Source organism: Trematomus bernacchii, unplaced genomic scaffold (genome assembly GCF_902827165.1).
Source record: "Trematomus bernacchii unplaced genomic scaffold, fTreBer1.1, whole genome shotgun sequence".
Lineage (NCBI taxonomy): Eukaryota > Metazoa > Chordata > Actinopteri > Perciformes > Nototheniidae > Trematomus > Trematomus bernacchii.
The window spans coordinates 90,406-118,371 of NW_022987651.1; the positions used below are offsets into that span (position 1 = coordinate 90,406).

The window sequence follows — 27,966 nt, forward strand, 5'->3', positions numbered from 1 at the left end:
TATATCAATAATGAAGGATAACAAGCCCCATAAATCAATATATTTCCCCCATTCACAATATCTCAATATTCAGTAGGCCTATCAATCACACTCATGTACAGTAGGTGGCGGTATGCAGCTTTAAAGTTCTTTGCAATCCGCCAAAAACTAGTGATGGCGAGGTGAAGCCTTATGAAGCTTTCCAGCCAATTGGTTCGCAAAAGGGTTCATCTCATGAGGCTTCATCATGGGCTTCATTTGAACACAAACCCCCTGTTGGTCAAAGTGTGTAAAACAGGCAGATTGGACATCTCAACAGTGTGCTCTATCTCATACCGAGTTCCCAATGAGTAAAGCCTTAGAATAACTCTAAACAACGAACATTAAAGGTAGGGTAGGTCATTTTGGAGAAACGGCTCGAGTGCGCTAGAATTTGAAAATACACAGCCGGAAAAAATCTGCCACTTCCTTACAGAGACCCTCCTCCAACACACACGAACGCGCACATGACCAATGAGGGCACGAGATAAGTTTGTGCACAGATGGAAGGCTGACAGGCAGGTAGGCCATCCAGTTATTTTAGCCGGGCCGGCTCAGATGATTGGTCGTGCTTTTTACAGTACTACAGCTTCCACAGATGATATTTATTTATGGATTTTTTGTCAAAGCACTTCAGATATTCATTGCTATCGGGATGTTAAGAGCATTCCATGGAATATAAGAAAAAGTGTATCTGGAGCCGGTTTCTCAAACTTACCTACCCCACCTTTAAATCATATGTTCATGTTAACAATATTGTTTTTATTCCAGTTGAATGATTGTGATTGAAAAGCCTAAGGAGGCTGGTAAACATTGCAAAGAGGGATTTATATTCCTTAATAATATTCGTAAACTTAACCATGTTGTAGCCTGAGAAAGGCTAAACCATATCAAAGAATACATTTATTAACTACATTATCTCATTTAGCTGTAGCTTTTATAAACAACAAACAATATGTATTGTTCAGTCGTTGAACCAGGGACCCTGCGGTCGAGAGTCAACTGCTTTCCAGCTGAGCCACAGCACACACGCTGAATCTCCCTGAAAACACTACACCATATTTATTCATTTATTTATTCATGTTTTATTCCTACATTTATTTATGCTTGTATCTATTTATACGACATGTTCCGACCTCTATATAAGTGAGGGTCTGAGCTCTTTTAATTCCATCGTGTCACCGGGCCCGGGTACAGGAGGGGTAATATGGTTCTTATTATACATCCATGGGTATTATGAGCGTTGTGGTTCAACGGTTCAACCGATCTGAATCGCTTCCTGAAGCAGTCACGTGGTATCGACAGGCAGCGAGGCTTCGTTTGTCATCGATGACGTCACTGGCCCAAAACGATACAAACCTCGATACATGCTGATGCTTCTTCACAAAAAGCTTCGGGGATTACCGGGGATTACTCGACACACGCTCAGAAGCCTCGGCGCAATACTAACATCACTACCAAAAACCGAGAGAAAGAAGAAGAAGAAGAAGAAGAAGAAGAAGTGTGCACTTCTAAGAAGAAGAAGAAGAAGAAGAAGAGGTGAGTGGATTAAACACCGGGGCCCTTTCTCATTTCTCTAATTCCCCTCCTCGACTCCTATCCTCGTGTCTTTGCGAGCAGAGGAGCCGAGGAGAGAGGAGGGGAAGCAGCAGGCGGTTAGAGAAATGAGAACTCCTCTCCTCTGAGCGGTCATTTTAAAGAGACGTCCATTAATGATGACAGGAGGCACAGCAGCCCTCTGTCTGATGGACAGATGTGTTCATGATGACTTATATATCTACTTTAATTCATTAAACAATAACAGATGCGGACATATACACACACATTTATATATATTTATATAAATATATACAATTTCAGAATCAAACAAGTATGAGAGCACTCTCATAATAACGTAACACTATCAGAGACTGGATATATCCCCCCCCCCCTCTCCCCCCCTCTGGTCGCTACAATGAGGAAAATAAATTACGCGTCAAAAGTTTTATTTACAAGTATTACAAGTAAGCAGAGGACACCAAACCAACTGAGACCTGTCTGTCCGCTGCATCTACGCACACACTGCACCACACACACCTACACCACACACACCTACAGCTCCTAAAGCATATAATCAGGCTACAGCCGTTGTGTATTTTATTATGTGAAGCACTAAATGGTTTTAGAAAAATATCGACTCTTTGTTTGTAGATATCTACTAAACTAAAGCAAATAAAGAGAGTAGGCCTGTTATACTGAGTGATATATATTATACACACTGCTCTGCTTTCTGCACGGACCTCACAGCTGTTCTCTCTGTAAACATCGCGTCGTGATGAAAGCAGTTCATACAATAATATCCACGACTCTTTGAAACATCTCTGTTGCCGGAAATGCATCCACGGAGGAGCCGTGGAGGACCCTGGAGGACTCATCAGTGTATCCTCGGTTAGAGCTCCTCCAGAGAGCCTCCTCGACGCTCGATGCTCGGGTTGCGGTCGAATACTCCAAAAAATCAGCTCCTAAATTCTAACCCTATCGTCTATTCCTTGACCTCTGAGTGAAAGGTCACGGGGTTAAGGGATAGTGGATAGGAGAATTCAAAAGGACTTAGGAGAAGAGACTGCGGTACTTTAGAGAATCGACTGCACTTTCACTATCCGACGTGTTTATGATGCGCCAGCGGAGGTCATAAATGTGCGCCTGCTGCTGTGGGGAAACTACAGTTTTCTATAGTGGCGAAGTCCCTCCCCTTCCGGTTGAGCCCCATGGGACCTTATTTCGGAAAAGTTATGCATTGAAGTCAATGGAGAGAGAAAGATTATCTTTCGATCCCGTTTGAATTGTGCCACGAATTACACATATGATGTTTGTCAATTTAAAAGATAATTTTGCAAGTCAAAAAAAAAAAAATGTGTCGTAAAACTGTGAAGTAACACATTTGTTTGTGTGAAACGCTAAATGAACTACATCTCTGGTCAACCACACACGTCACCAAGATGGCCGTCACTACTGTCTTGTCAACAAACGATTGACTACCCTCACTATCACCACAATGAAACACGTCCTGAAGAATGTCATGCAAAGCTGCCTGCCTGCCTTCCTTTGATTCTCTCTGAACTGCCTGGTCGTTTTAATGTTTAATGTCAACCATTTGTGCAGATAGCATGAAGTAGAAAAGATCGCCGAGGCTAACGTTAGCGTTAGCATTTCTCCCCCGGAATTAAATGGTGTATTATAGAATGATCACACCGGTGACAGTACTATTCAAAGGGTTCACGAAATATGACTACTACTCTTACTGTTTAACATTTTGGGTTACTTAATGTTACTTCATGTTAAGGCTAATAAAAATGACAAGGCTGTAATGCTAACTAACGTGCTAGCTACTAGCTAGGTAGCTAACTTGATCAAGCCACTCCTGGTCGTTTCATCAGACGGGAAGCAAAAGAACGAGCAAGACCCATTGCTGGTATAATAACAACCTGGTACTAAGCACACAGGCATCTTGTTAAAGTTATCTTATCTTAGCCAGCGCCATATAGATAGATTATATCTATATGGCGCTGATCTTAGGTATCTGAATGGTGGAGGTAAACAATTGTGACATCACTTACGCGACTCTGGGATTTGTAGTCTTTCTAGTTACGTATTTTTCATAGTCTTATATTTCAACAGTTTTACGACAAACTGTGACTTTTTTGACATGGAAATTATTTTTTAAGATTGACAAACATCATATGTGTAATTCATGGCACAATTCAAACGGGATCGAAAGATAAGTTTTCTCTCCCCATTGACTTCAATACATAATTTTTCCGAAATAAGGTCCCATACCCCGGAAGTAAGTGGGAGGGACTTCGCCACTCTATACAGCGGACTACAACATGGATGTTTAATAAGAACGAGGGACTACTGTAAACTCATCTAGAGACTCGTGAGTGAGTCACGTGACTTTTGGCAGTAATATTCCGCCGTGAGAAGAAAAAGTGTTGTCGTTGTAAAAACAAGTTTTGTACTTGTAAAAAAAAGAGTTGTAGTTGTAAAAAATATGTGTGTACTTGTAAAACCTAAGCTGAATTTGTCTATGAAACATGATTTATTAGAATAATGGTATGTGTTTATTTGATAGATACGTTTTTTCTTTGCAAAACTAAATGCATTAGTTTGTAGATGGTGTTTTGTATTTGCAAACCACATTGTGTTTGTTAGTGAATCATGAGGCATTTGTAAAACCTGTTTAGTTTGTTTGTGGAGTTATGGCAGGAAATTAGCTCCATAGGGGACAACAGAGAAACATATTCTTCATGACCAAAGTTGGAATTGAAATAAAAAAGGAAAGTGAAACTTATGCTCGTCACCCTCTCCCTCCGGTCCACATTAATACAAATGATCCCAATACGTATGATTGTATGAAAAGATCTTAAAATCAATACAAATGTATTTATTATAAACGTTAGTCCTTAACATCTATCACTGTGTATATCACCATTCAAACATCTTTTAAAAGTTGAACAAACCCCACACAGCTCAGTAAAGACTGTGAAATGTTGACTTTATTTGATCATTTCAGTAAAAACTAACGTTCATATTTCTCTTTTTGATTATAATACTGATGAACGTTCAAAACAAAGCACTTTGGCAACTTACCACATACGTTTTAAAATGCTTAATAAGCACCGTAACTTTCATGATATCATTTCTCGGTCATAATCGAATTGTTTCCGTGAACGGCCGACTGTTGTGTGACGGCAAATGCCGCGGCCGCAAGGCATTGTGGGGCAGCATGTTCTCCTCTCCTTTCGGTTAGGGAGGTCCAGTGGTTCCTAAGCTAAAGGAGGTTATAAAGGAAGTTTGAAACCTCCTTTCCTTTTAATTTAGAGAATTGGAACGGCACTTATCATGGCTGCCTCTGAGGAACTTCCGGGTCATTTCACTCCGTTAGGAAGGTTCCTAAGCTAAATGGACTATTCGACCGCAACCTCGGTCCTCGATGTGCATTTAGAGAAATGAGATGTCCTTCAACATGGCGCGCTGAAATTAATTTCCGGGTCACTACCGGAGGACCGAGGAGTCGAGGAGGGGACATCTTTGAAATGTGTTTCATTAAGTGTATTTACACCTGTTAGCTTAGCTTACAGTTAATCACGAATCAGAAGTTATCTTATTCAACACAACAGCTGTAATCTTGGAAGAAAGAAACTCACAAAAAAACGTAAAATGTGCACCAAAGATAGTCTCAAATTATCTTTAAATAAAGGCTAAAAGCCATCGGCTAACAGCTAAAGTCTAAAAGCTTTCGGCTAACAGCTAACGGCTATCGGCTAACAGCTACAGTTATTATTCCAGTTCGGCTCTGGGTGAGTAACAGTTGATTTGTAATGCTCAGCTGACTTTATGTTAGTTTTTTATTACACCAGTTGTCTTTAAGACAGTTTGAGTTGTTGTGTTGGTGCTCTTTACCATAGATATGGTTTTAAATATATGCTAACTAGCTTATTAGCATCGCCATTCACCGTGACGTGGCATTTTTCCCATTGAAATGAATGGGGTTCTTCAGTTAGCAGCTAACGCTAAGCGACGGTTTAGCTCATTAGATAAATAGATATACTTTATTTAAAGGTGGGGTAGGTAAGTTTGAGAAACCGGCTCGAGATACACTTGTTATATTCCATGGAATGCTCTTAACATCCCGATAGCAATGAATATCTGAAGTGCTTTGACAAAAAATCCATAAAAAAATGTCATCTGTGGAAGCTGTAGTACTGTAAAAAGCACGACCAATCATCTGAGCCGGCCCGGCTAAAGTAACTGGATGGCCTACCTGCCTGTCAGCCTTCCATCTGTGCACAAACTTATCTCGTGCCCTCATTGGTCATGTGCGCGTTCGTGTGTGTTGGAGGAGGGGCTCTGTGAGGAAGTGGCAGATTTTCTCCGGTTGTGTATTTTCAAATTCTAGCGATCTCGAGCCGGTTTCTCCAAAATTACCTACCCCACCTTTAATTAATGATTTATCTTAAACTGGGAAATGATTGTGTCACAGCAGAAGTGTTTACAGGCATTACACGAGTTAAACATTTAAAAGATGCAATAAGATATAATAAAAATGAGGCATTAGCAGCAAGTTTACACACAGGACAGATATCAATAATTACCGTTAGCATACTGGTTTCTGTTAGGTAACTCCTTTATGTTACAGGATGAATCCTCAGTGTATTGACTTGTTGTTTCTCGTCTCCTCCTGACTGACAGAGTCCTGGAGCTGTGAGCTTCTCCTCTTCAGTGAAGCAGCTTTATTACCGTCTCCTATTCTCGCAGACAAAGTAGTAGGGCTGTGCAATTAATCTTATTTTAATCGCAATTACGATTTTGGCCTGCCACAATTACGAAAACAACATAATCGAAAAAAACGATTATTTAGCTTTGCGAGGTTGTAACCGTGCACTGCAACATATTTGATCAAATGTATTTGTATTTATCATATTTATATATGTTTAGTAGCTTGTTGAAGTGCGCTCCAAAATATTTGTTGATCTTGTTTATTGGTATTTATTATTTTGATATTATTTATGTATCATTTATTTTTGTATTGGTTTTTCAGTTGAATTATAAGTTCAGGGAAATCAACAGTTAAAAAGATACTGTTCAAATTATTATTTGTATTTAAAAGTTCAATAAATGGATGTTTTCAAAGTCAATGAATAATTGTATTTAATAATCGTGATATCAATTATTGACCAAAATAATCGTGATTATGATTTTTGCCATAATCGCACAGCCCTACAAAGTAGCATTACATGGAAATACTCAAGTAAAGTAAAAGTACCTCTAAATAATACTTAAGTACAGTACGTGAGTAAATGTACTTAGTTACTTCTCACCTCTGCTATGAACCTACGAAGTAGCTGTAGATTAGTTTTGTTGTGTCTGTCGGTTGTATTGAGTTGTCTTGTTTTGTGTCAGCTGTCGTTGTGTTGATTATTTCAGAGACCCAGAAGGAGCAGCAGCATGGAGGAGAACAAAGAGACCCCTGGAGCTCAGGTCAGTGTGCACTTCATCACAATATATTCCTAATTCCAGCGTTTCCGCCAGGCGGGCGTCTTGCCTTCATTTGACGCCCTTATTCAGCTCGGAACGCCCTGAACTCGAGCCGAGGGCGTCCAAAAGAGTTTTTATCGCTTGAAATGGCGAAAAGGTAAAAGGACAAGGACATCCCGCTGTTGGAGGGGCGAAGGAGTCTGGTGGGATTCTTTTCACCTCCAGCAAAGCGTGTTCATGTGACGGAAAGTGTACTGTCGGCGAGCCTTGGGGGTGCTAGTGGAGCACGCGTGTGAACTGCGTGTGAACTGCGAGCGCCGGAGCCTCGCAGCGGCGAAACTGAGGCTCTGGTAAACTGTGGTAACATGAAGAGCCGTTTGGGAGCCGAAAGAGCCGGCTCTTCTTAGTGAGCCGAGCCAAATGATCCGGCTCAATAAAAAGAGCCGGAATTCCCATCACTAATACGTAAAGAGATAGTATCTATAAGGGACGGCTCAATTCAGAATTCAAGTACAGGGTTTCCCACACATAGACTTTACTTGGGCCGCCCAGGTTTAACGGCCACCAAAGTATATTTCGCGACCTATTCATTATTATTTTTTGTTGTATCCGTCCGTCTAGCTCATTTACTGAGATGTTAGCAGGGGCAAGTGTGGAAGAAACATCTGAGTTAACATTTCCCTAGTATTTTCAGTTAAATATCGCTTTGTGGTTACCTCTTTTTGAACATTTGTGTGAACAGAAATAGAGCTCTCAAAGGAATGATCAGAGAGCGCAACATCAGTCACCACAAGCTTAGAGATATTCAGACCCTTTGAGATCATGAAGTCCAGAGTGTGCCCCTTATTGTGCGTGGGCTCCGCCACATGCTGAGTCAGTCCATAGTTATCAAGAACACAACACAGTTCTTTAGCCCCTCTGTCCTGGGGGTTGTCAACATGGATGTTAAAATCACCAACAATGACTAGACGGTCAAAGTCAAAACACACTCAGTGTTTCCCCTATATACAAATAGCAGCGGCGCAGCGTCCACCCCCCAATTCAAACATGTTCATACAATACTGAATACATTTGAAGCCATTTTGACGTATATTACCTATGTCAATAAGTTTCTGTTTTTGTAGTGTATTTGTCTTTTGTAGAGATTTTTCATTTATTCTTTGTTAGGGAATAATTCTTCTAGATATCTAACCTTTTGCTCTGTGACGTTTTATGATCTACTCTGACGTCTGTTATCTCCTTTAAGGAAAGGCCTTGGTGCCATATGTGTTGTTGTCACCAGTTTGTGACCGGTCAACTTGTCTGGCACGAAGGGTACTTGTTGTGAGAACGCTGAGGCACTTCTTTATCGGTGTTTGTGGACTCTAAGATGTGAAATCTTTGAGGCCATGAGTGTCGGACGCAGGTGGCTCAGTGTTCCCAGCTGTTTAGTCTACTCCTTCAGAGATGTTGATTTCTCTCTGTGAACCATAGCATAGGTCTAGCATAGAGAGAGGCTCTTCAGAATTGACGTGGCAACTCTACCGTGTAGTCAGAACCTCTGACTCTTTGACTTGTGATGTGAATCCTCCGGCCGATACTCTGAATAAACCCATCAGTGTTTGACATCAAAGCTCCAACTCTCACCGTGTCTCCTTCCTGAGTCGGTGACTCCCAATGCATTGCTACACAGAAGTTTCCCCCATATTCTTTATATATAAAATTTCGCCTAGGGCAGCAAATTGGCTAGAACCGGCCCTGGTGCTAGGCCTCAAGAGCCTTTCTTGTGCTGGCAGACACATAGAAACAAATTGGCGGGGTGCTCCGCGCTCACATTATGCTGGCCCCTAGGATGGAGTCACCGCTGCTATGACTCCATCCTAGGGGAAACACTGCACACTATAGACAGCAGTTCAGTAAAGAGCACAGCTGAACTCCCGCAGCCCCTACATTGGTTGTGATGGCAGATGACAGGGTTTTGTTAACCTTCACAAGTTGCTCTCTACTGGTGAGGAAAGCGGCATACCAGTAAATCAGGAGGTCATTCTGTCAGAGGAAGCAGGTATTATGGTTTCGAGAATTTCAGTGCACTTTGCAGAATTATCCAGTGACTCGAAACGGGTAAAGAACGTGTTTAGTTCATTGGCAAAACTAAAGTCATTGTCCGTCACAATAGGTTTAGCTCAGTGGTTCTCAAACTTTTTCCGTCAGGCCCCCCTTTGGAGAAAAAAAAAAGTCGGGCCCCCCCAACACAAATAGTCACGTAATGGGCCAAGTTAACATTTATTAAAATACATCAATATGAACGTGAGCATTCCTTTGCTAGAACAGTGATAATAAAACAATGCTCCATAAGTCAGTGTGCTCAAAAAAATAAATACATAATACAATTGTGCAATCCCTTTGCTAGAACAATACGTTATTATAATACTTGCCGCTTTGCAATCTGTGCAAACAAATGAAAAGAAAGAAAATTATGATATTTGGCCGAAAAGTGTGTCTTAGCATTAGTGGCTGCAATGAGCCTGTTTGGCACATTTCTTCAGAACGGGGTTGCAGGCTCAGTGGCGGCGCCAGAGATTTATTTTGGGGGTGCTGTGGGGTAGCTTGACGTTTCATAGAGGGTGCTCAAACATTTAGGGTTTCCCATTAATGTACCGGGCGCTACAGTGGAACTTTCTACTGCAACACTCCCCACGCACACACACAATGTACCCGCGACTGTTACAATGAAGGCTAGATAATTAGCTCACGGCATATAGGTGTAAGCAGGGGTAAAGTGCTATTTTTATAAGTGGGGAGTGGATCTAACATAGAGGGGTCCGGGGGCAAGCTACCCCGGGAAGATTTATTTTTAAATATTGAAGTTAAATGCATCAATCTGGTGCACTTTCAGAGCAACATGAAGAGATCTGGATACCTCTCTCAACACCCATTTGAAACAGAACTGTAAACAGATTTACTTTTTCTTTATGGATATTTTACTAATCACTCCCCTTTTAAACTTTATTCTTTTTTTACTGTCATATAGTATTTCATACCTGTTTTTCATTTATTCTCTTATTTCTTTATAACTATAATGATCATATAAACGTGTGCCTCGGAAATAATTGTTTACATTAATCGTGACCAAAACATTTGAGACCCGGCCACTGAGAGTCCTTTAGCTCACTGAGTCTCTCAGTCTGACAGGAGAGGACTCTCCTCCACCTGGTTGTTGAAAAAGCTCCTTATATCCGTTAGCGTAGCTCGCTAGCACCAGAAGCTAACAACAACGATCTCCGGTACCGGTGCGCTCTCTCTCTCTCTCTCGCTCGCGCACGCACACAAAATGGCTCGTTACACACACACACACACAGAGCCGAGCTTGAATGAAACACAGAGACCCAGACGTATTTCTACTGTACTGTATCATATTATTTTCGAATCAATCCTTTTTCAAATTATGATTTTTCTTTTTCAATTTTTTTGTTCCTCCCTGTCCCTGTCATGCCTCTGAGCCCCCCAGGGGCTTTAAAAGCATTTCCCAAAAGCTCTCTGTGTGCCAGTTTTGATTCCCTCAATTTGACTTTCAGTTCTCTCTAAGTGCTCCATAGTCTTTGTTTTTATAACTTTTTGTTAAAGTCCTTAGTCAGGGTGTCCGCGGGGTCTTAAAAAGTATTAAAAGTTGATAAATCAATTTAGCCAAAAGTAAGGCTATTAAAAAGTATTAAAAAGTATTAAACGGCATTTTCCAAGGTATTACATTTTGCAGCTAGTTTTCAATAAGTATATAAATTGTCCAAAGAGGTTGTATTCTACAGTCTGCCTGAATGTAATCATTGCGTAGGTGTGTAGTGTGATTCTGTGTAGTTTATTTATGGCATTCCGTTGGATTTGACGTCATCTGAACAGGACATCGCACGCCAGGGGCGGACTGGGACTACAAATCAGCCCGGGACTCTCGACCGGCCCACTTCGGTACCGCCGGCCCACCTCGGTACCGCAAGTAAATTATCAACGGGGGGGTGCTAGTGAGTTATCCGAGCAGCCCACCTCGGTGCCGCAAGTAAATGCCGCGAGGAAATTGTCGACGGGGGGGGGGTGCTAGTGAGTTATCCGAGCAGCCCACATCGCCCGACCGGCCCACTTCAGTACCGGCCCATCGGCCAGTCCGCCCCTGTCGCACGCTCACTGCTTGATAGCGCGCGAAGGTCCGTTTACGCCGGTTGTTAAACAACATCGTTATGGGGAAATGCAAGTCTGCGTCCAAATGGTTGGAAGATAAGGAGGAAGGATAATCAATACTGTATATAGTCAATGTGAGGTAAAGTGTGTCGCCAAGGTAACCGGTTAACCTGTTAAGCCCGAGAGACCCCGGTACCGGGGCACTGCCGCAACATCTTGCAGGAAACAGTGTCTGAGGGCATGTTCATTTAATAAACTATGAATGTTTTATATCCATGTAACGGGAAGAAACTCATCTAACTGATCTTTTTTTTAAAACATTTATAAGAAAACCCACAATGCTAACACTGAGCCTCTGAATTAGCAACGAGCGAAAAATACTAACAGATTACTGCACCGAAAATCACTCACAAAACCTTATTATTTATCTCTTCTCTACATCCATGACATCGATTCACATCGTGAGGTGACACAGAATCAATGGGTACCCACATTATCACTGAATTATACGAAATCGCGACGTTATAAACAAAAACAGACATCAAAACAGGTGACGCTAGGTAGCTAAAAATGCTAACATTCTTACCCTGGCTCTGTAGTCTCTCCAAAGTGGTCTTCAATGGCATTAAAACGATAAAAACGCTGCTGAAGTTAATCCATAGGTTAATCCAATGTGTCTGTGTCCCTTTGAAATGATTTCGGATAATCCATGCTTTTCCGTTTCTAGATGTCAGAGCTAAAGTGTAGCTTCACTCTAATGCAAAATTACATGCGCAAAGCCCCCACCTTTTTGGTTCACAATGAGTGCGTGTGGGGGACTCCCCCTTCGATTCTATTGGCTCTAACGGTCAGAAAGAGGTGTCAACCATCAAAATCGACCAATGGGTTCCAGAGATATGAAAAAGCATTTGTCCAGGATATTGTCTTTCCTGCTGTGATCCCTAACATACTGCTGGAACCAAGGTAACACAAGGCGCGTTCACACCAAGTACTTTGCCGTATTTAGTGCCGGCACTCAGAGCCCCGGCACTTATTACCCCAGGGCATTTAGTACAGATCGCGTTCACACCGGAGTACTTTTCCCTGAGGGAAGATTACTCAAATGAGCCGCTGACGTCACTTCGTCTTCTTCTGCTTTGGGTTTACTGGCAGGCAGCAAACAACTTCACGGCGTATACTGCCACCCGGAGTCCCCGGCCGGAAGTCCCCGGAGTCGGGGACTGGCTTCAGTAGAAGCTGCTGGGAGTCAGCAGTATACAGCAATACAGATTGCTGTATTACTGTATCAAATATAATACAAATATAATAAACACAAACAGTTGATAAGTAGTATTTTGTTAACTCAAGGTTTATATTAAGTGAGTTTTTATTGTGTTAACTTTTTAGATTGACTTTCTCTCTTTCTCTGTCCGTCTGTTCTAGAAACCGAAAGGAAGAGAGAGACGTCACAGCTGTCAGCAATGTGACAAATCCTTTACATCTGGAAATTTAAAGCGCCACCTGCGTATTCACACGGGAGAAAAACCGTACAGCTGTGAAGAGTGTGGGACAACTTTCACTCAATCAGATTCTCTCAAAACACATCAACTTATTCACACGGGAGAAAAACCGTACAGCTGTGCAGAGTGTGGGAAAACTTTCACTACATCAGGTGCTCTCAAATCACATCACCGTATTCACACTGGAGAAAGACCGTACTGGTGTGAAGAGTGTGGGACAACTTTCACTACATCAAGTGATCTCAAAATACATCACCGTATTCACACGGGAGAAAAACCGTACTGGTGTGAAGAGTGTGGGAACACTTTCACTACATCAGGTGCTCTCAAATCACATCACCGTATTCACACTGGAGAAAAACCGTACTGGTGTGAAGACTGTGGGAAAACGTTCACTACATCAGGTGCTCTCAAAGTACATCAACGTATTCACACGGGAGAAAAACCGTACTGGTGTGAAGAGTGTGGGAAAAGTTTCATTACATCAAGTGCTCTCAAATCACATCTTCGTGTTCACATGGGAGAAACCCCGTAGTGGTTTTAAGAGTGTGGGAAAACTTTTTCTCAAAGTGTTCACCTTAAAGTCCATGGGTTTCCTGAATTCTGTGCTGGTTCAGAATGGAGAGGGCTTCCTTTAACTCTCTCTGAGCTCCAACAAAATGGGTCCCATTGTCAGATCTTATATGTTTCACTTGACCTCTTCTGCATATGAATCTTCTCAAAGCGTTGATGCACGGGTCTGTATCAAGTGAGCTGGCGACCTCAATATGCACAGCTCTGCTTGTCATGCACGTGAACAGCACTCCGTACCTCTTTAATGTGGTACGTCCTCTTTTGACTTGAATAGGGCCAAAGTAGTCCACACCAACATTGGTAAATGGAGGCATGTCTGGCTCAAGCCTTTCCTGTGGCAAGTCAGCCATCTTCTGCTCTCCAACTTTGTCTCTGCTTGAATCAACTAGAAAGTGACACAAACGACTACAAAGAGACGTAAAACAACTACAGTAAAACCAAAATGACTTGAAAAAGACACTAAATGATTGCAAAGATACAATGAATGACTACAAATAGACAAAGCTACTAAAAGAGATACACAAAATTACTTCAAAGAGATACACAAAATGACTTCAAAGAGAGAGAAAATGATTGCAAATATATGTAAAACGACTACAAATGGACTTTAATGGCGCGTTTCCACTACAGCCCGCAGCCCGGTTTAAGAGGGCTGTGACGTCAGCGGCCCGTCTTTGGTTGCGTTTCCACTTGGCCTAGTACCGGCCGGCGGGTCCTAATTCACAGTTTTTCTGGCCTCATAAAATCGTGGGTCCAGGGCCAGAGACAACGAGGCTGAGTCGGGCTGAGTATGCTAAACTAGAGAGAGCGTCGCTGGCAAGGGGGCTACAACTACAACAAGATGGACATATTTGACCGTGATTTAATTGTAATACACGTTTCAAAATGATGCCGAAGTAACAACATACTGATACCGGTTAGTAAAAACCATGAATTAATGCTTTGTCAAGTCTGCAGACAGACGGCAGGGGAAAAACCTTTTAAAATGCGTGTGTTCTAAATGGAGATTGGCTAAGCTAACGCAGTATATGCTCCGACCGTCCACACTCACAACAACGGCCTATACAGACATAAATAAAGCAGCGACTGTATTCACCATGACACAGGCAGTCTGTGGTTTGTACTTGTTTAACTTTTGTCTAGTTTCTGAACATATATGAGGAGCTGTGAGCTCTGAGTGCTAACAGCTAACGGCTGTGTTGTTTTTCTGGGGTCCTCTGAAGATCACGTCACAGCTCCGCCTACACTGCGTTACTATAGATACTGCCCCAGTTCCTAAACTGTAATGGAAATGCGCCATAAAGTGAGCCAGTCCTAACGAGGCCCAGCCATACCGAGCGGGGCCGAGCGAGGCCGTGTAGTGGAAACGCGCCATAAGTGACTATAAAGAGACTCACAATGACTACATAGAGACTCACAATGACTACAAAGAGACTCACAATGACTACAAATGGACTTAAAGTGACTACAAAGAGACTTAAAGTGACTACAAATGGACTTAAAGTGACTACAAATGGACTTAAAGTGACTACAAAGAGACTCACAATGACTACAAAGAGATGCAAAGACAAACAACACGTCTGTGCCCAGGAGCCCATTGTCTCATATTCCATCCTTGTAAATGTCATATTTGTTTAAGCTTCACTGATGTTAGCAGAAATATATATATTTATTGAGCAGTTTTTCCTTCTTTATGATCAGTTCCTCGTACTGCTGCCGCTGAATCAAGAGATGCTCAAATGCAGAACTCGTGCATTATGAAATCATTCCTAAAATTGGCTTTTTCCCAGGCTGCTTGTTTGATTTAGACGTCAGTAAAGTTAACTCAGTACATATCAACATGTTTACACAAAGAAAAGAAAAACCCTTTTTTGCTGCGAGCTCGACTCCACTTCCAATGCAGCAAAAATAAATAAAAGACGGAGGAAAAAGACCTCCTATATGTTTACTGGACACACTGCATTCCTGAATGACTGTACTTATATTGTGTGCCCTCCTTGCTTCTTCCTCTTTGCTTCCCGGGCTGCAAGCCAGCAACATGTGGTTTTCTCCTGCTTAATAAAGCCAACTTTGCACCTTCGATGCACCGCCTCTGACTCCCTTCTCTCTGCACTACACTACCCTTTAATACTGAATATTAGCAAATGCATTCTGTGTGAAACTGAACATGTAATACTGCTATTTACTCAACTAGGCCTACGAGGGAACAGTTGACTTAAAACCCTTTAGGACTAGCTAATTTTAGAATGTGTGATGAGTATCTTTATTTTTTAAAAGGTTCCCAAATCAAAATGTATATTGGATTGATTAGACTTCACAGGACTCTCACTGTTGGTCGCTGAGCTGGAAGCTAACAGCTTAACATTAAAACACCAAACATGTCTAACAGCTAACGGTGGTAACAGCTAGGGGGCTGACAGCTAACACTGCTAGCAGCGAACTAACGGGGCTAACAGCTGACGGGGCTAACCGCTAATGGTGCTGACAGCTAACACTGCTAGCAGCGAACTAACGGGGCTAACAGCTAACGGGACTAACGGTGCTAGCAGCTAACGGGCTAACCGCTAATGGTGCTGACAGATAACAGTGCTAGCAGCGAACTAACGGGGCTAACAGCTAACGGTGCTAGCAGCTAACGGGCTAACCGCTAATGGTGCTGACAGCTAACAGTGCTAGCCGCTAACGGTGCAAGCAGTTAATGTTGCTAGTAGCTAACAGTGTTAGCAGCTAAGGGTGCTAACGGGCCTTACAGTGAGTGGTAACAGCTAACGGTTCTAACAGCTTATGGTGCTAAAAGCCTATAGGCTCTATTTACCTACAGAGATATACTATGAGCTCTCATTAGGGATTCATTATTATACATTCAGTAGTAAACATGTGCCAAACTATCTTCTACAGTCAGCCACAATCTGTATAACAATGTATGAAAATTGGTAAGTGTGTGTCTTTGTGTGTGTGTCTTTGTGACTCTGTCTGTGTGGGTCTGTGTGTGTCTTTTAGTTAGGGGGGGGGGGGGCTCTGGGTCCTACGGCCCATGGTGTGGCAGGCTCAGGCTCCCTCCACCCTTTTGTTCTTTTTGGCCAGTCCTCCAGACCTTTTTAATTTTAGATTGGCTTGTTTAAAGAACGACAGCTCAATAAAAGTAAAAGGTACTTGTTAACTCTTCTGGTTGTTTCGTCTATTTCTATGGTGCGGGTCTCAGCGTGAGCCACAGCTGTGGAAGTTGTGGCCGTAACATTTCCCAAATTGAGATCAATAAAGTACTTCTTATCTTCTCGTTGTGCTACTTGTATATCCGTCACTGCATCAAGCGAGAAACAATGAATCAGTGCAGTCAGAGAAACAATTAAATTGACCTTTTTATTATTTTAAAGCAACAACACAACACCAATGGAGTATCAAAAGAAATGTCAAATCAATGTGTGGATGAAACGTATTAAAACCAACAAAAAAAACCACATTTGAACTCGGCACATTTTCAACATGCAGCGTCTATTTGATTATTCTCAGCTTGTGAGGAACATGGCAGGATTCAGGTGGAAAAGGTACTTATGTGCATTAAAGTTACCGTCAGTATTTTAAATGCGGAGTACAACACGTAAACATACTGTGCAAACGTCTAACAAGTAACATGTAATGTAACATAGAACACATGTACTGCGTCACGGCGCTATCATGCTGTTTCTGTGTTAATACCACATGTAAAGCACGATGAATAAAGCCACGATGTACACGTCTCTGCATTGGATTTACACACTTGCTTTGTACAGTTCAGAACAGCTTTTTAGACTCACCACCCCCCCCCCCCCCCCCCTGAGGTGTGGCGTGCAAATAACAGGCTTCACAATGCAAGCATCTCTTATAAATAAATACAAATAAATAGTCATGTTAGCGTCATGCTGTGTTCCCTCTGACGTGCGCAACACTTTTTTAAAAAGCATGATTTTGTTTGAAAGGGAAGGCTTCACAGACGAGACGAGGCACAAAGAAGAGCCGCTCGGACAGCTCAGTGATCACATGAAGAACTCAGTTTCCCAGCATGCAACAGGACTACACTCCAGCTCACTGTAACTGCACCTGCATGGAGATTAGAGATGTTAGAGATCAGAGAGATGTTTCCTTTCGTTGTTTTGGTTTCAAATTCAAGACTCTTACAAAGGCTGTCTTTTTAAAGCAATACTCCATTTACTTTCTAGAGTCGTGGGGTATTATAACATCATTTCTGAGTGTTGTAGAATCTAAACTCGTCCATACATTTGAAATACTCCCAACACTTTTCCAGAAGAAACAGAGCACATGGCTTCTAGTTTTTTTAACGTAATGATCCTCAATTTGTCATATTCCCATTGTTATTTATTATAAATATCCTACTTTTTCTGATGTGTTTAGGACCTCTGAGTACATGTCTTTATTCTAAGGCAGTTCATCCGTGTGATTTGAGTTATGAAATTTGTAAAAGCTGTTAAACGACGGCACATTTCAGGCAGTTTTTCACATTTTTTTGCAAACAATCAGCAAAAATCAAGCTATTCTAAACTCTAAAACCAAATGTTTCTGCTGAATTAGATGGATTTGAGTCACAAAGTTGGTAAAAGCTTTTAAACAATGGCACATTTTAGGCTGTTTTAAGAAATGTTGGCAAATAATCAGCAATAATAAGGCCGTTTTTAACTCTAAAACCAAATGTTTCTGCTGAATTAGATGGATTTGAGTTACCAAAATTGTGAAAGCTCATAAACGACGGCACATTTCTGGCAGTTTTCTCATATTTGGGCCAATAATCAGCTAAAACCAAGACATTTTAAACTCTAACAGACAATTTTTCTGCTGAATTTGAGTTGCAAAGTTTTTAAAAGCTGTTAAACGACGGCACATTTTGAGCAGTTTTCACATTTTTTGGCAAATATCAGCAATAATAATCAGGCCATTTTAAACTCTGAAACCAATTTTCCTGCTGAATTAGATGGATTTGAGTCACCAAGTTTGTAAAAGCTTTGGCACATTTCTGGCTGTTCTCTCATTAACTTTAATAATCAGCCAAGATCAAGCGGTTTTAAATTCTAAAACCCCATTTTCCTCCCGAATTAGATTCTTTATTATGTGAGGTTTACCCGGACAGCTGAGCAGCTCAGTTGGAAATGTCAGCGTTGTTGTTTCTGTTTCCACACTTGTGGTGGATGAGCAGCAGCACGATGCCCAGGAAGAAGCACACGGAGCCCACGGTGATGTAGGCGATGCCCAAAAAGGGGTTTTTCCCCCCCATCCAGGAAATGGTGCTCAGAATCATCCGCTTCCTGCCCTCGAAGCTGCGCACGGGGTAATCTGAGGTCACGTGTTAAAGAAGAGTGTGTCTCACTTATTCACTATAGCTTTCAAACTCTGATCAACAACCACACATTTTACTCGCACTTGGATTAGGACGACTGTTTATGATTTGATGTCAAGCGTCTTTGAGCATTAGCGCAATCAAAAAAATCCAATGTATTATTATTATAGAATGACCTCTGGAGGCACTGAGGTCAAACTCAGCCTGTCAATCAACTGATGTCTGCATCACACACACACACACACACACACACACACACACACACACACACACACACACACACACACACACACACACACACACACACACACACACACACACACACACACACACCACACACAACACACACACACACACCACACACACACACACACACACACACACACACACACACACACACACACACACACCACACACACACACCACACACACACACACCACACACACACACACACACACACCACACCACACACACACACACACACACACACGAAGCATCTGGAGTGCTTTGAAGGATACTGTAGACGACCTCCAGAGAGTAGTTCCCTCGGGGCAGCGTGGGCACCATGCCGCTCTTCTTGTTGATGATCCGGTAAAGTTTCCTGAACGTGGGCAGCGCGGCCGTCCTCATCCACACGATGAAGTCCTCGTTGATGAAGCCGTTGTTCCCCTCGTCCGCGTCCAGATCGAAGACCGGCCGACGCCAGTTTATCGGCTTCGTTGTTCCTGAAGAGGAGAGGAAACAACGCAGACATTATAGTTGGTTTGCTCCCATTTTTCACGAGCTGAAAAAAAAAATCCAATACTTTTTCTATGTACACAAAAGGCCTATTTCTCTCCAATATTGTTCACAAATGTGTGTTAATGAACTCTTCTTCTTTGCCGAAATATCCACCCACCTCACAGACAGCATGATTACTGCACAGGTGTGCCTTAGCTAGGCTGGGGATTTGTGTTCAGTGTAAACAGAGATCTATATCATAAAGGCAGAGGGTAGCAGTGCTGGGTTTTACAGACGGACATCCTCAAGCTAAAATCACTTCTTCCCATCCACCATATAAAGTGAAGAATGACACTGACAAAAGGGAAGTGACCCTAAACACAGGAACGTGAAATGACAGCATTTCATTCTCTCTTGAGCTCGAGGCGTGGGACTGTAGTCTTTGGATCAGTGACACCTTGGAAAGCGGCGGTGAGGTTAGGGCTGTTTCCTCCGGGGTTTCCAAACTTCACGTGTTTGTCCGTCCACCAGGCGATGCCCGTGGTGTTCAGGAGGATCTGGACCTTTGTGCCGTTGGGGTCGTTGTAAAACAGCTCCAACGTGTCTGCAGATCAAGAAAGGAAAGACAGAGGGTTAGAAATCACACTCTTAAGGCCCGGACACACCAAGCCCATTTCGGCCGTCGATAGACGTCTGGCCATCGATGAGCGTCCTGTCGCCCTACTCAGATTGGTGTGTCCCGCACCGTCATGTCTTTCAACATGTCGAATCGGGGAGGCTGTCGGCAAAAGAAATCACTCTGATTGGCTGTCAGTGTTATGATGTTGTATATTAATATCATCTTGGATTATAATGACTGATGCATGGATGTGGGAGCTTCAGTGCTTTAAGGTTGCCAGCCACAATGCTTAAATAGTTTCTTTCTGCTTCAGAGAGCTGAAGTTTGTATATATCACGCAGTCTGTCTTCCGGTTGCCTCTTTTGAACGACGAATACACACTACCGATTCAAACTCTGGTTTCCTCTCTGGATTCACGGGAGGAAATGACCTAACACGTGGCCATCTTTGATCCATATCCACAACATTCAGAGACGTTACAGTGATGTCATACAGCCTGAAAGGAACTGGGCATGCTGGGAGAAAAAAACTACTTGTATTCACATTTACACAAAATAAATATATATATTTTTCACATACTTTGTTTTTAACTAACTCTCTAAACTCTAGTTGTATCTGTTCTATGTCCTATATATATATATATATATATATATATTCATGTTGCTCTGTTGGAGGAGCCTGGGACTTCAGTTGTCCACAGTGTAGCTGCTGAGCACATGATGATGAAGCCTTGAGTCGAGGAGAGCGGCTCACCGTTGAACATGCTGTTGGCGATGGCTCCACACGGAGCGATGGGTTTCTTCTCGTGGAAAGCGTACGGCTCACACTCCTTACTGGGTTCCTGAGAGAAGAGGAAGAGGAGGGGTGTTGGGAAAATACTGAATGCTCCTTCTATATCAGAGCAGCACATGATAGCAGAGGTGTAGCTGTGTGCGTAGCCGGATGTCCGACTACATGTCTGACTACATGGAGACGCTCATGAGACACTGGGTGTTTCTCAATGTCGAGTACGCTTGCTTGGTAGCACATGTCTGCCGAGCATCTTGCTTCAGAAGCGAGTCAAGAATACTTCCTGGCATTTGGAAAACAAAGAGTGGAACAGGCTAGCAAGTGTGCAGGTGTGCGTCATATGAGAGGCCCCGCCTCCTTACATCTTCCGCCACAGATTTGGGGAAATTGGTCCGTGCGCAAAGCATTGTGGGGATTTTAAGACCGCGGAGTCTACTCATGTGCAGCCTCGATATTTCTCCAAACGGAGTACGCCGGGCTCGGTAGATTTCCAAGTATGCTGGAGATTGGAACAGTACTTCGGCGGCACTCGATGACGTAGTATGCTTGAAATAGTGGCTCTGAAGCAGCTTTACTCGACATTGAGAAACACCCTGTGTGTTGAAGTTATGATAGCTATGTTCCTCAGATTGGCATGATGACACAGCCCCTAGAGCAGTGCTTCTCAAAGTGTGGTCTGCGGACCACTGGTGGTCCTTGAGCGCCCTCTAGTGGTCCGTGAGTATATTGGTAAAAGTTCACATTTTAAATAAGTTACTTTATTTAAGTTTTCCACACTCTCGCGGGAATATCTCCGCAATGGAGCGAGTTTAACTTTCACTTCGATTGCATGATATAGCCCAGCGCCACACCTTCGTCACACATGTTGCCACTTGTTTGTACCATTTCCAGCGATTTGTAATCTGTTCTAGAAAAACAATGTGTTTTTTTTTATATTTCAAGAAGCATATAAAACAAACAATGGATGTCTTTTATGAACATTTATCCACGCTGGAAGTAGATTCAGATGTTAGGAGTGATAGAGATTATTATCTAATATATGCATCCGATGAAGCATTGCATGAAGTCTGTTGCTGATCAGAGGCTGTTGTTGGGGCAGACCATGCAGGCCAGCCCGATGGTCACCAAGGTTCATGTTTTAATAGCATTTTTACAAAAAAAGCCCAGGCGAGCCTAACATGTGAAAAAAGGGCTCAGAGAGTTAGACTTGGGCCTGCGACCATAGCTTTACTGTGTTTTGTTTTGAAAATCCACAGCGGAGGTTTGTGTCGTACTACAGGCGGTGTGTTTTGCATTTCTCTCAGTAGTTGGCTCGGACATAAACTCCGTTATAAATGTAGTCTACATTTCATAAGAGGTGTAAAACCTGAGAGCATTTTAAATCACATATGCACGAAAGGCTTATATAATCTGTAGTTGTATTTGTATTGTTGATTTAATGTGTGAACGAGGCGATGTAGAGAAGTTAAGCTGTCATTATTAGGCTGTTATGTACTGTTGGAGTGGAGCAGGCCTATTGTTTCTGGATATTTGGGGAGTCAGGTGGTCCGCGAGTGTTTTTTCATTGGTTGGTCCTTGGTATGAAAAAGTTTGAGAAGCACTGCCCTAGAGAGATAGGCATATGACTGTCATGTTTATTGCTTACGCAGGCCTTAGCTAATCTGAACTAATGTCAGAATACTGCTCTGAACCAGTGTTCCTCCATCTTGTTGACTGTAACACCCTCTGGGACTCTACTCTGGGAACTATTTGTCCCACGCAGCTCTGTGTGTGGTGACTACTTCCATTCTTGCAAGGATAATAAATACATGGATCCTGAGATTGAAGACCAAGCCGGTGACGAGTGATATTTTTCTAACAAGGGGGTTCAAGGTAAATGGCAACGTGTGGTGGAAGCAGTCCAAGGGTACACAAAAGCAATGTCATGTTGACTTGATTCTTTAAGGTCTGTAGGCAGAGGGGGACGTTCTCACCACCAGGTCGGCCGAGAAATGCCAATATGTCTAAAATAATGTCTCTGAAAAGGAGAGGGAGATCTGTAAGTGTTTCCTAACAGAGGGAATGTTTCCTGAGCTTATTTCAAGGACAGTTATTGTTTACCAACTAAAAGTCATTGCATTAAAGATGTCAGAGTGACAGAATGGTTAGCAACAATGCTCCTCTTAAGAAGTGTAACTAATAAACCCTCTCAGGATGTATGGCTTCTGACATGTGAGTCCTGTGTTATAGTTCAGTTTCTAAAAACGTCAGTGTTTCACCGCGTCAGTGTTTCACCGCGTCAGTGTGTCACCGCGTCACCGCGTCAGTGTTTCACCGCGTCAGTGTTTCACCGCGTCAGTGTTTCACCGCGTCAGTGTTTCACCGAGTCAGTGTTTCACCGAGTCAGTGTTTCACACCAGTCAGTGTTTTCATCACCGCGTCAGTGTGTCACCGCGTCAGGTGTCACCGCGTCAGTGTTTCACCATCACACCGCGTCAGTGTTTCACCGCGTCATGTGTCACCCGCGTCAGTGTGTCACCGCGTCAGTGTGTCACCCGTCAGTGTTCACCGCGTCAGTGTTTTCACCGCGTCAGTGTGTCACCGCGCGTCAGTGTTTCACACCGCGTCAGTGTTTCACCCACGCGTCAGTGTTTCACCGCGTCAGTGTGTCACCGCGTCAGTGTTTCACCCGTCAGTGTTTCACACGGTCAGTGTTTCACCGCGTCAGTGTTTCACATCACACCGCGTCAGTGTTTCACCGCGTCAGTGTGTCACCGCGTCAGTGTGTCACCGCGTCAGTGTTTCACCGAGTCAGTGTGTCACCGAGTCAGTGTTTCACCGAGTCAGTGTTTCACCGCGTCAGTGTTTCACCGCGTCAGTGTTTCACCGCGTCAGTGTTTCACCGCGTCAGTGTTTCACCGAGTCAGTGTTTCACCGCGTCAGTGTTTCACCGCGTCAGTGTTTCACCGCGTCAGTGTTTCACCGCGTCAGTGTTTCACCGAGTCAGTGTTTCACCGAGTCAGTGTTTCACCGAGTCAGTGTTTCACCGCGTCAGTGTGTCACCGCGTCAGTGTGTCACCGCGTCAGTGTTTCACCGCGTCAGTGTTTCACCGCGTCAGTGTGTCACCGCGTCAGTGTTTCACCGCGTCAGTGTTTCACCGCGTCAGTGTTTCACCGAGTCAGTGTTTCACCGCGTCAGTGTTTCACCGCGTCAGTGTTTCACCGCGTCAGTGTTTCACCGCGTCAGTGTGTCACCGCGTCAGTGTTTCACCGCGTCAGTGTTTCACCGCGTCAGTGTTTCACCGCGTCAGTGTGTCACCGCATCAGTGTTTCACCGCGTCAGTGTTTCACCGCGTCAGTGTTTCACCGCGTCAGTGTTTCACCGCGTCAGTGTTTCACCGCGTCAGTGTTTCACCGCGTCAGTGTTTCACCGCGTCAGTGTTTCACCGCGTCAGTGTTTCACCGCATCAGTGTTTCACCGCGTCAGTGTTTCACCGCGTCAGTGTTTCACCGCGTCAGTGTTTCACCGCGTCAGTGTTTCACCGCGTCAGTGTGTCACCGCATCAGTGTTTCACCGCGTCAGCGTTTCACCGCATCAGTGTTTCACCGAGTCAGTGTTTCACCACGTCAGTGTTTCACCGCGTCAGTGTTTCACCGCGTCAGTGTTTCACCGCGTCAGTGTTTCACTACGTCAGTGTTTTACTGCGTCTCACCATCAGAGATTTGGGGTCTCCATTCAGCTGGCTGTCGTCTCTGGACTTGACGTAGCGACGGTGATTCTGGTAGAAGTTGGAGAGGCCGTAATACACGTAGACGTTGCTCTGTGGATCAAAGACAAATCTGGATCACTGGAAGTGTAGCGGACAAAATCATAAGGGAATAAAAGAGAAAAATGTAACTGTCGCTGAGGCACCAGCGAGCAAATAAGATAAGATAGATAGATAAGATGTAGAAGAGACATGAAGAAGAGGGGACACATGTTGATGAAGAAGAGACATGAAGAAGAGGGGACACATGTTGATGTAGAAGAGACATGAAGAAGAGGGGACACATGTTGATGAAGAAGAGACATGAAGAAGAGGGGACACATGTTGATGAAGAAGAGACATGAAGAAGAGGGGACACATGTTGATGTAGAAGAGACATGAAGAAGAGGGGACACATGTTGATGTAGAAGAGACATGAAGAAGAGGGGACACATGTTGATGTAGAAGAGACATGAAGAAGAGGGGACACATGTTGATGAAGAAGAGACATGAAGAAGAGGGGACACATGTTGATGAAGAAGAGACATGAAGAAGAGGGGACACATGTTGATGAAGAAGAGACATGAAGAAGAGGGGACACATGTTGATGAAGAAGAGACATGAGAAGAGGGGACACATGTTGATGAAGAAGAGACATGAAGAAGAGGGGACACATGTTGATGTAGAAGAGACATGAAGAAGAGGGGACACATGTTGATGAAGAAGAGACATGAAGAAGAGGGGACACATGTTGATGTAGAAGAGACATGAAGAAGAGGGGACACATGTTGATGAAGAAGAGACATGAAGAAGAGGGGACACATGTTGATGAAGAAGAGACATGAAGAAGAGGGGACACATGTTGATGTAGAAGAGACATGAAGAAGAGGGGACACATGTTGATGAAGAAGAGACATGAAGAAGAGGGGACACATGTTGATGTAGAAGAGACATGAAGAAGAGGGGACACGTGCTGATGTAGAAGAGACATGAAGAAGAGGGGACACATGTTGATGAAGAAGAGACATGAAGAAGAGGGGACACATGTTGATGTAGAAGAGACATGAAGAAGAGGGGACACATGTTGATGTAGAAGAGACATGAAGAAGAGGGGACACATGTTGATGTAGAAGAGAGATGAAGAAGAGGGGACACATGTTGATGAAGAAGAGACATGAAGAAGAGGGGACACATGCTGATGAAGAAGAGACATGAAGAAGAGGGGACACATGCTGATGTAGAAGAGAGATGAAGAAGAGGGGACACATGTTGATGAAGAAGAGACATGAAGAAGAGGGGACACGTGCTGATGAAGAAGAGACATGAAGAAGAGGGGACACATGTTGATGAAGAAGAGACATGAAGAAGAGGGGACACATGTTGATGAAGAAGAGACATGAAGAAGAGGGGACACATGTTGATGAAGAAGAGACATGAAGAAGAGGGGACACATGTTGATGTAGAAGAGACATGAAGAAGAGGGGACACATGTTGATGAAGAAGAGACATGAAGAAGAGGGGACACATGTTGATGTAGAAGAGACATGAAGAAGAGGGGACACATGTTGATGTAGAAGAGACATGAAGAAGAGGGGACACATGTTGATGAAGAAGAGACATGAAGAAGTGGATTTTGCAGAATAGGTGACCTTTAAATACAGTAAGGAAGTATTTGTACTCCACTACCTCCCACCTCTGTGTTGTGTCTCTCACCTCGTACGGCTGCTCCAGGTAGAAGGGGATGGAGCAGGTGCACGGCCGGCTGCTGTTCCAGCTGAAGCTCTGGGAGCAGTTGAAGCACGGACTGGAAGCATCTACTCCTGTGTAATCAATCTGAAAACACACAGGGAAATGTTATCCATACAGAACTCTGCAAAACCATAGCTTCAGGTCGCCTTCCACAAAGTCATTCAAACGAGCTGCACTGAAATGGGCCAATCTGCACAATGACTTTTACTGTCGCTACTTTAACTATATTTTTATGATAATACTTTTATACTTTTACTTGAGTGAGTAACATTTTGAATGCAGGACTTTTACTGTAAGAGAGTATTCCTACTCTCAGGTACTTCTACTTTTACTGAAGTACAAGATCTGAGTACTTCTACTTCTACTTTTACAACAAGATACGAGTACTTCTACTTTTACTCAAGTACAAGATCTGAGTACTTCTACTTTTACTACAAGATCTGAGTACTTCTACTTTTACTACAAGATCTGAGTACTTCTACTTTTACTCAAGTACTAGATCAGAGTACTTCTACTTTTACTCAAGTACAAGATCTGAGTACTTCTACTGTAACTAAAGTACAGATCTGAGTACTTCTCCCGCCTCTGGTTATTATAACGGTTATATGACTGATTTAACACCAACATGTCACCTCGAACTCCTTGATGTTGTTGGAGGTGACGAAGAGTCCGATGCCGATGGGGATGAAGAGCAGTCCGATAATGAAGAAGGCTGGCAGCACGGTGCCCGCGGTGAGGATGGGCTGCCAGGCCGGGAGTCTCTGCTGCTTAAAGGCCGTGTTCTCCGGCTTCCTGCTCCTCAGAGCCCCGGGTCCGGACACCGTGATGTGTCCGTCCTCCTCTTTTGCGGTGTAACTGGACGCCATCATTGTTTCTGCTGTCGCTCAACACCAACAGCTCTCACAACTTGTAAACACAACGGGATTTAAAGTAAACACAACCAGATGTAACGCTTTAGATGAGACATGTAACGAGTTGATGTCTTAAATCTATTAATGGCGTTGTCATTTGTTTAAACTTTGTTATTTATATGATTTAATCCATCGTTTTTTTGTATCATCATTTACGGAGCTAGTTAGCTCTCTCAGGAAGAACACAAACAACTGACGTAAAACGTGGTGACGTCACGCCTCCTTCTTCTTCTTTTTGGGGTTGTTTTTAATGGCGGTTGGCAAACAGCTTAATAGTGCATTACCGCCACCTTTCTGTTGTTGCTCAACACCAACGTCTCTCACAACTTGTACAGTAAACACAACCGGATTTAAAAGTAAACACAACCAGATGTAACGCTTTATATGATAAATGCAACGAGTGTATGTTAAATCTATAAATGGTGTTGTCATTTGTTTTAATTTGGTTATTTATGGGATTTAATCCATGTTTTGTGTTTTTTTTAAAAAGTATATTCAACTGAGAGACCATATGAAGATGTAAGAAAGGTTGTCATTTGTCATTTCTATTTTTAATAAAAACATCCACCAACACGAATCCTCTTTTCTAATTTTCCAATAATGTGACAATCCTGTAGCACTCAAGTCCGTGTAGCTCCGTTTCAAGTGTTGTCTTTCTTTAACTAGTAAGCAGACTGCAATGCAATATTAAATAACATCCTTGTCATAAAGTCAAGTTCTACAAAAATCTCATCACACAACACTTCCCCTGGTGGGTTTACTACATTAATAACATATGTTTAAGTTATAAAGGCTTTTGCTTGAAGGATTTTCCTTTCAATTGCAATTGCTTAATCTTTGTGAATATTCTTCAAGCAACTTTTTATTTTTTAA

At 43.0% G+C, this 27,966-nt stretch overlaps 1 protein-coding gene across 1 annotated transcript; it reads right to left on the bottom strand.

The window, feature by feature from the left end:
• Nucleotides 1–16,594: 16,594 nt before the first annotated feature.
• LOC117486378 (cell cycle control protein 50A-like) lies at nt 16,595–27,289 on the bottom strand. Its single transcript, XM_034134797.1, has 8 exons — nt 26,815–27,289; nt 26,147–26,266; nt 24,401–24,508; nt 20,673–20,760; nt 19,758–19,904; nt 19,099–19,305; nt 18,365–18,575; nt 16,595–17,330 (listed from the first exon to the last, which is right to left on the bottom strand). The coding sequence occupies exons 1-7, from the start codon at nt 27,049–27,051 to the stop codon at nt 18,382–18,384; spliced, it is 1,101 nt and encodes a 366-aa protein (XP_033990688.1). The 5' UTR covers nt 27,052–27,289; the 3' UTR covers nt 16,595–17,330; nt 18,365–18,381.
• Between the last annotated feature and the right edge of the window lie 677 nt (nt 27,290–27,966).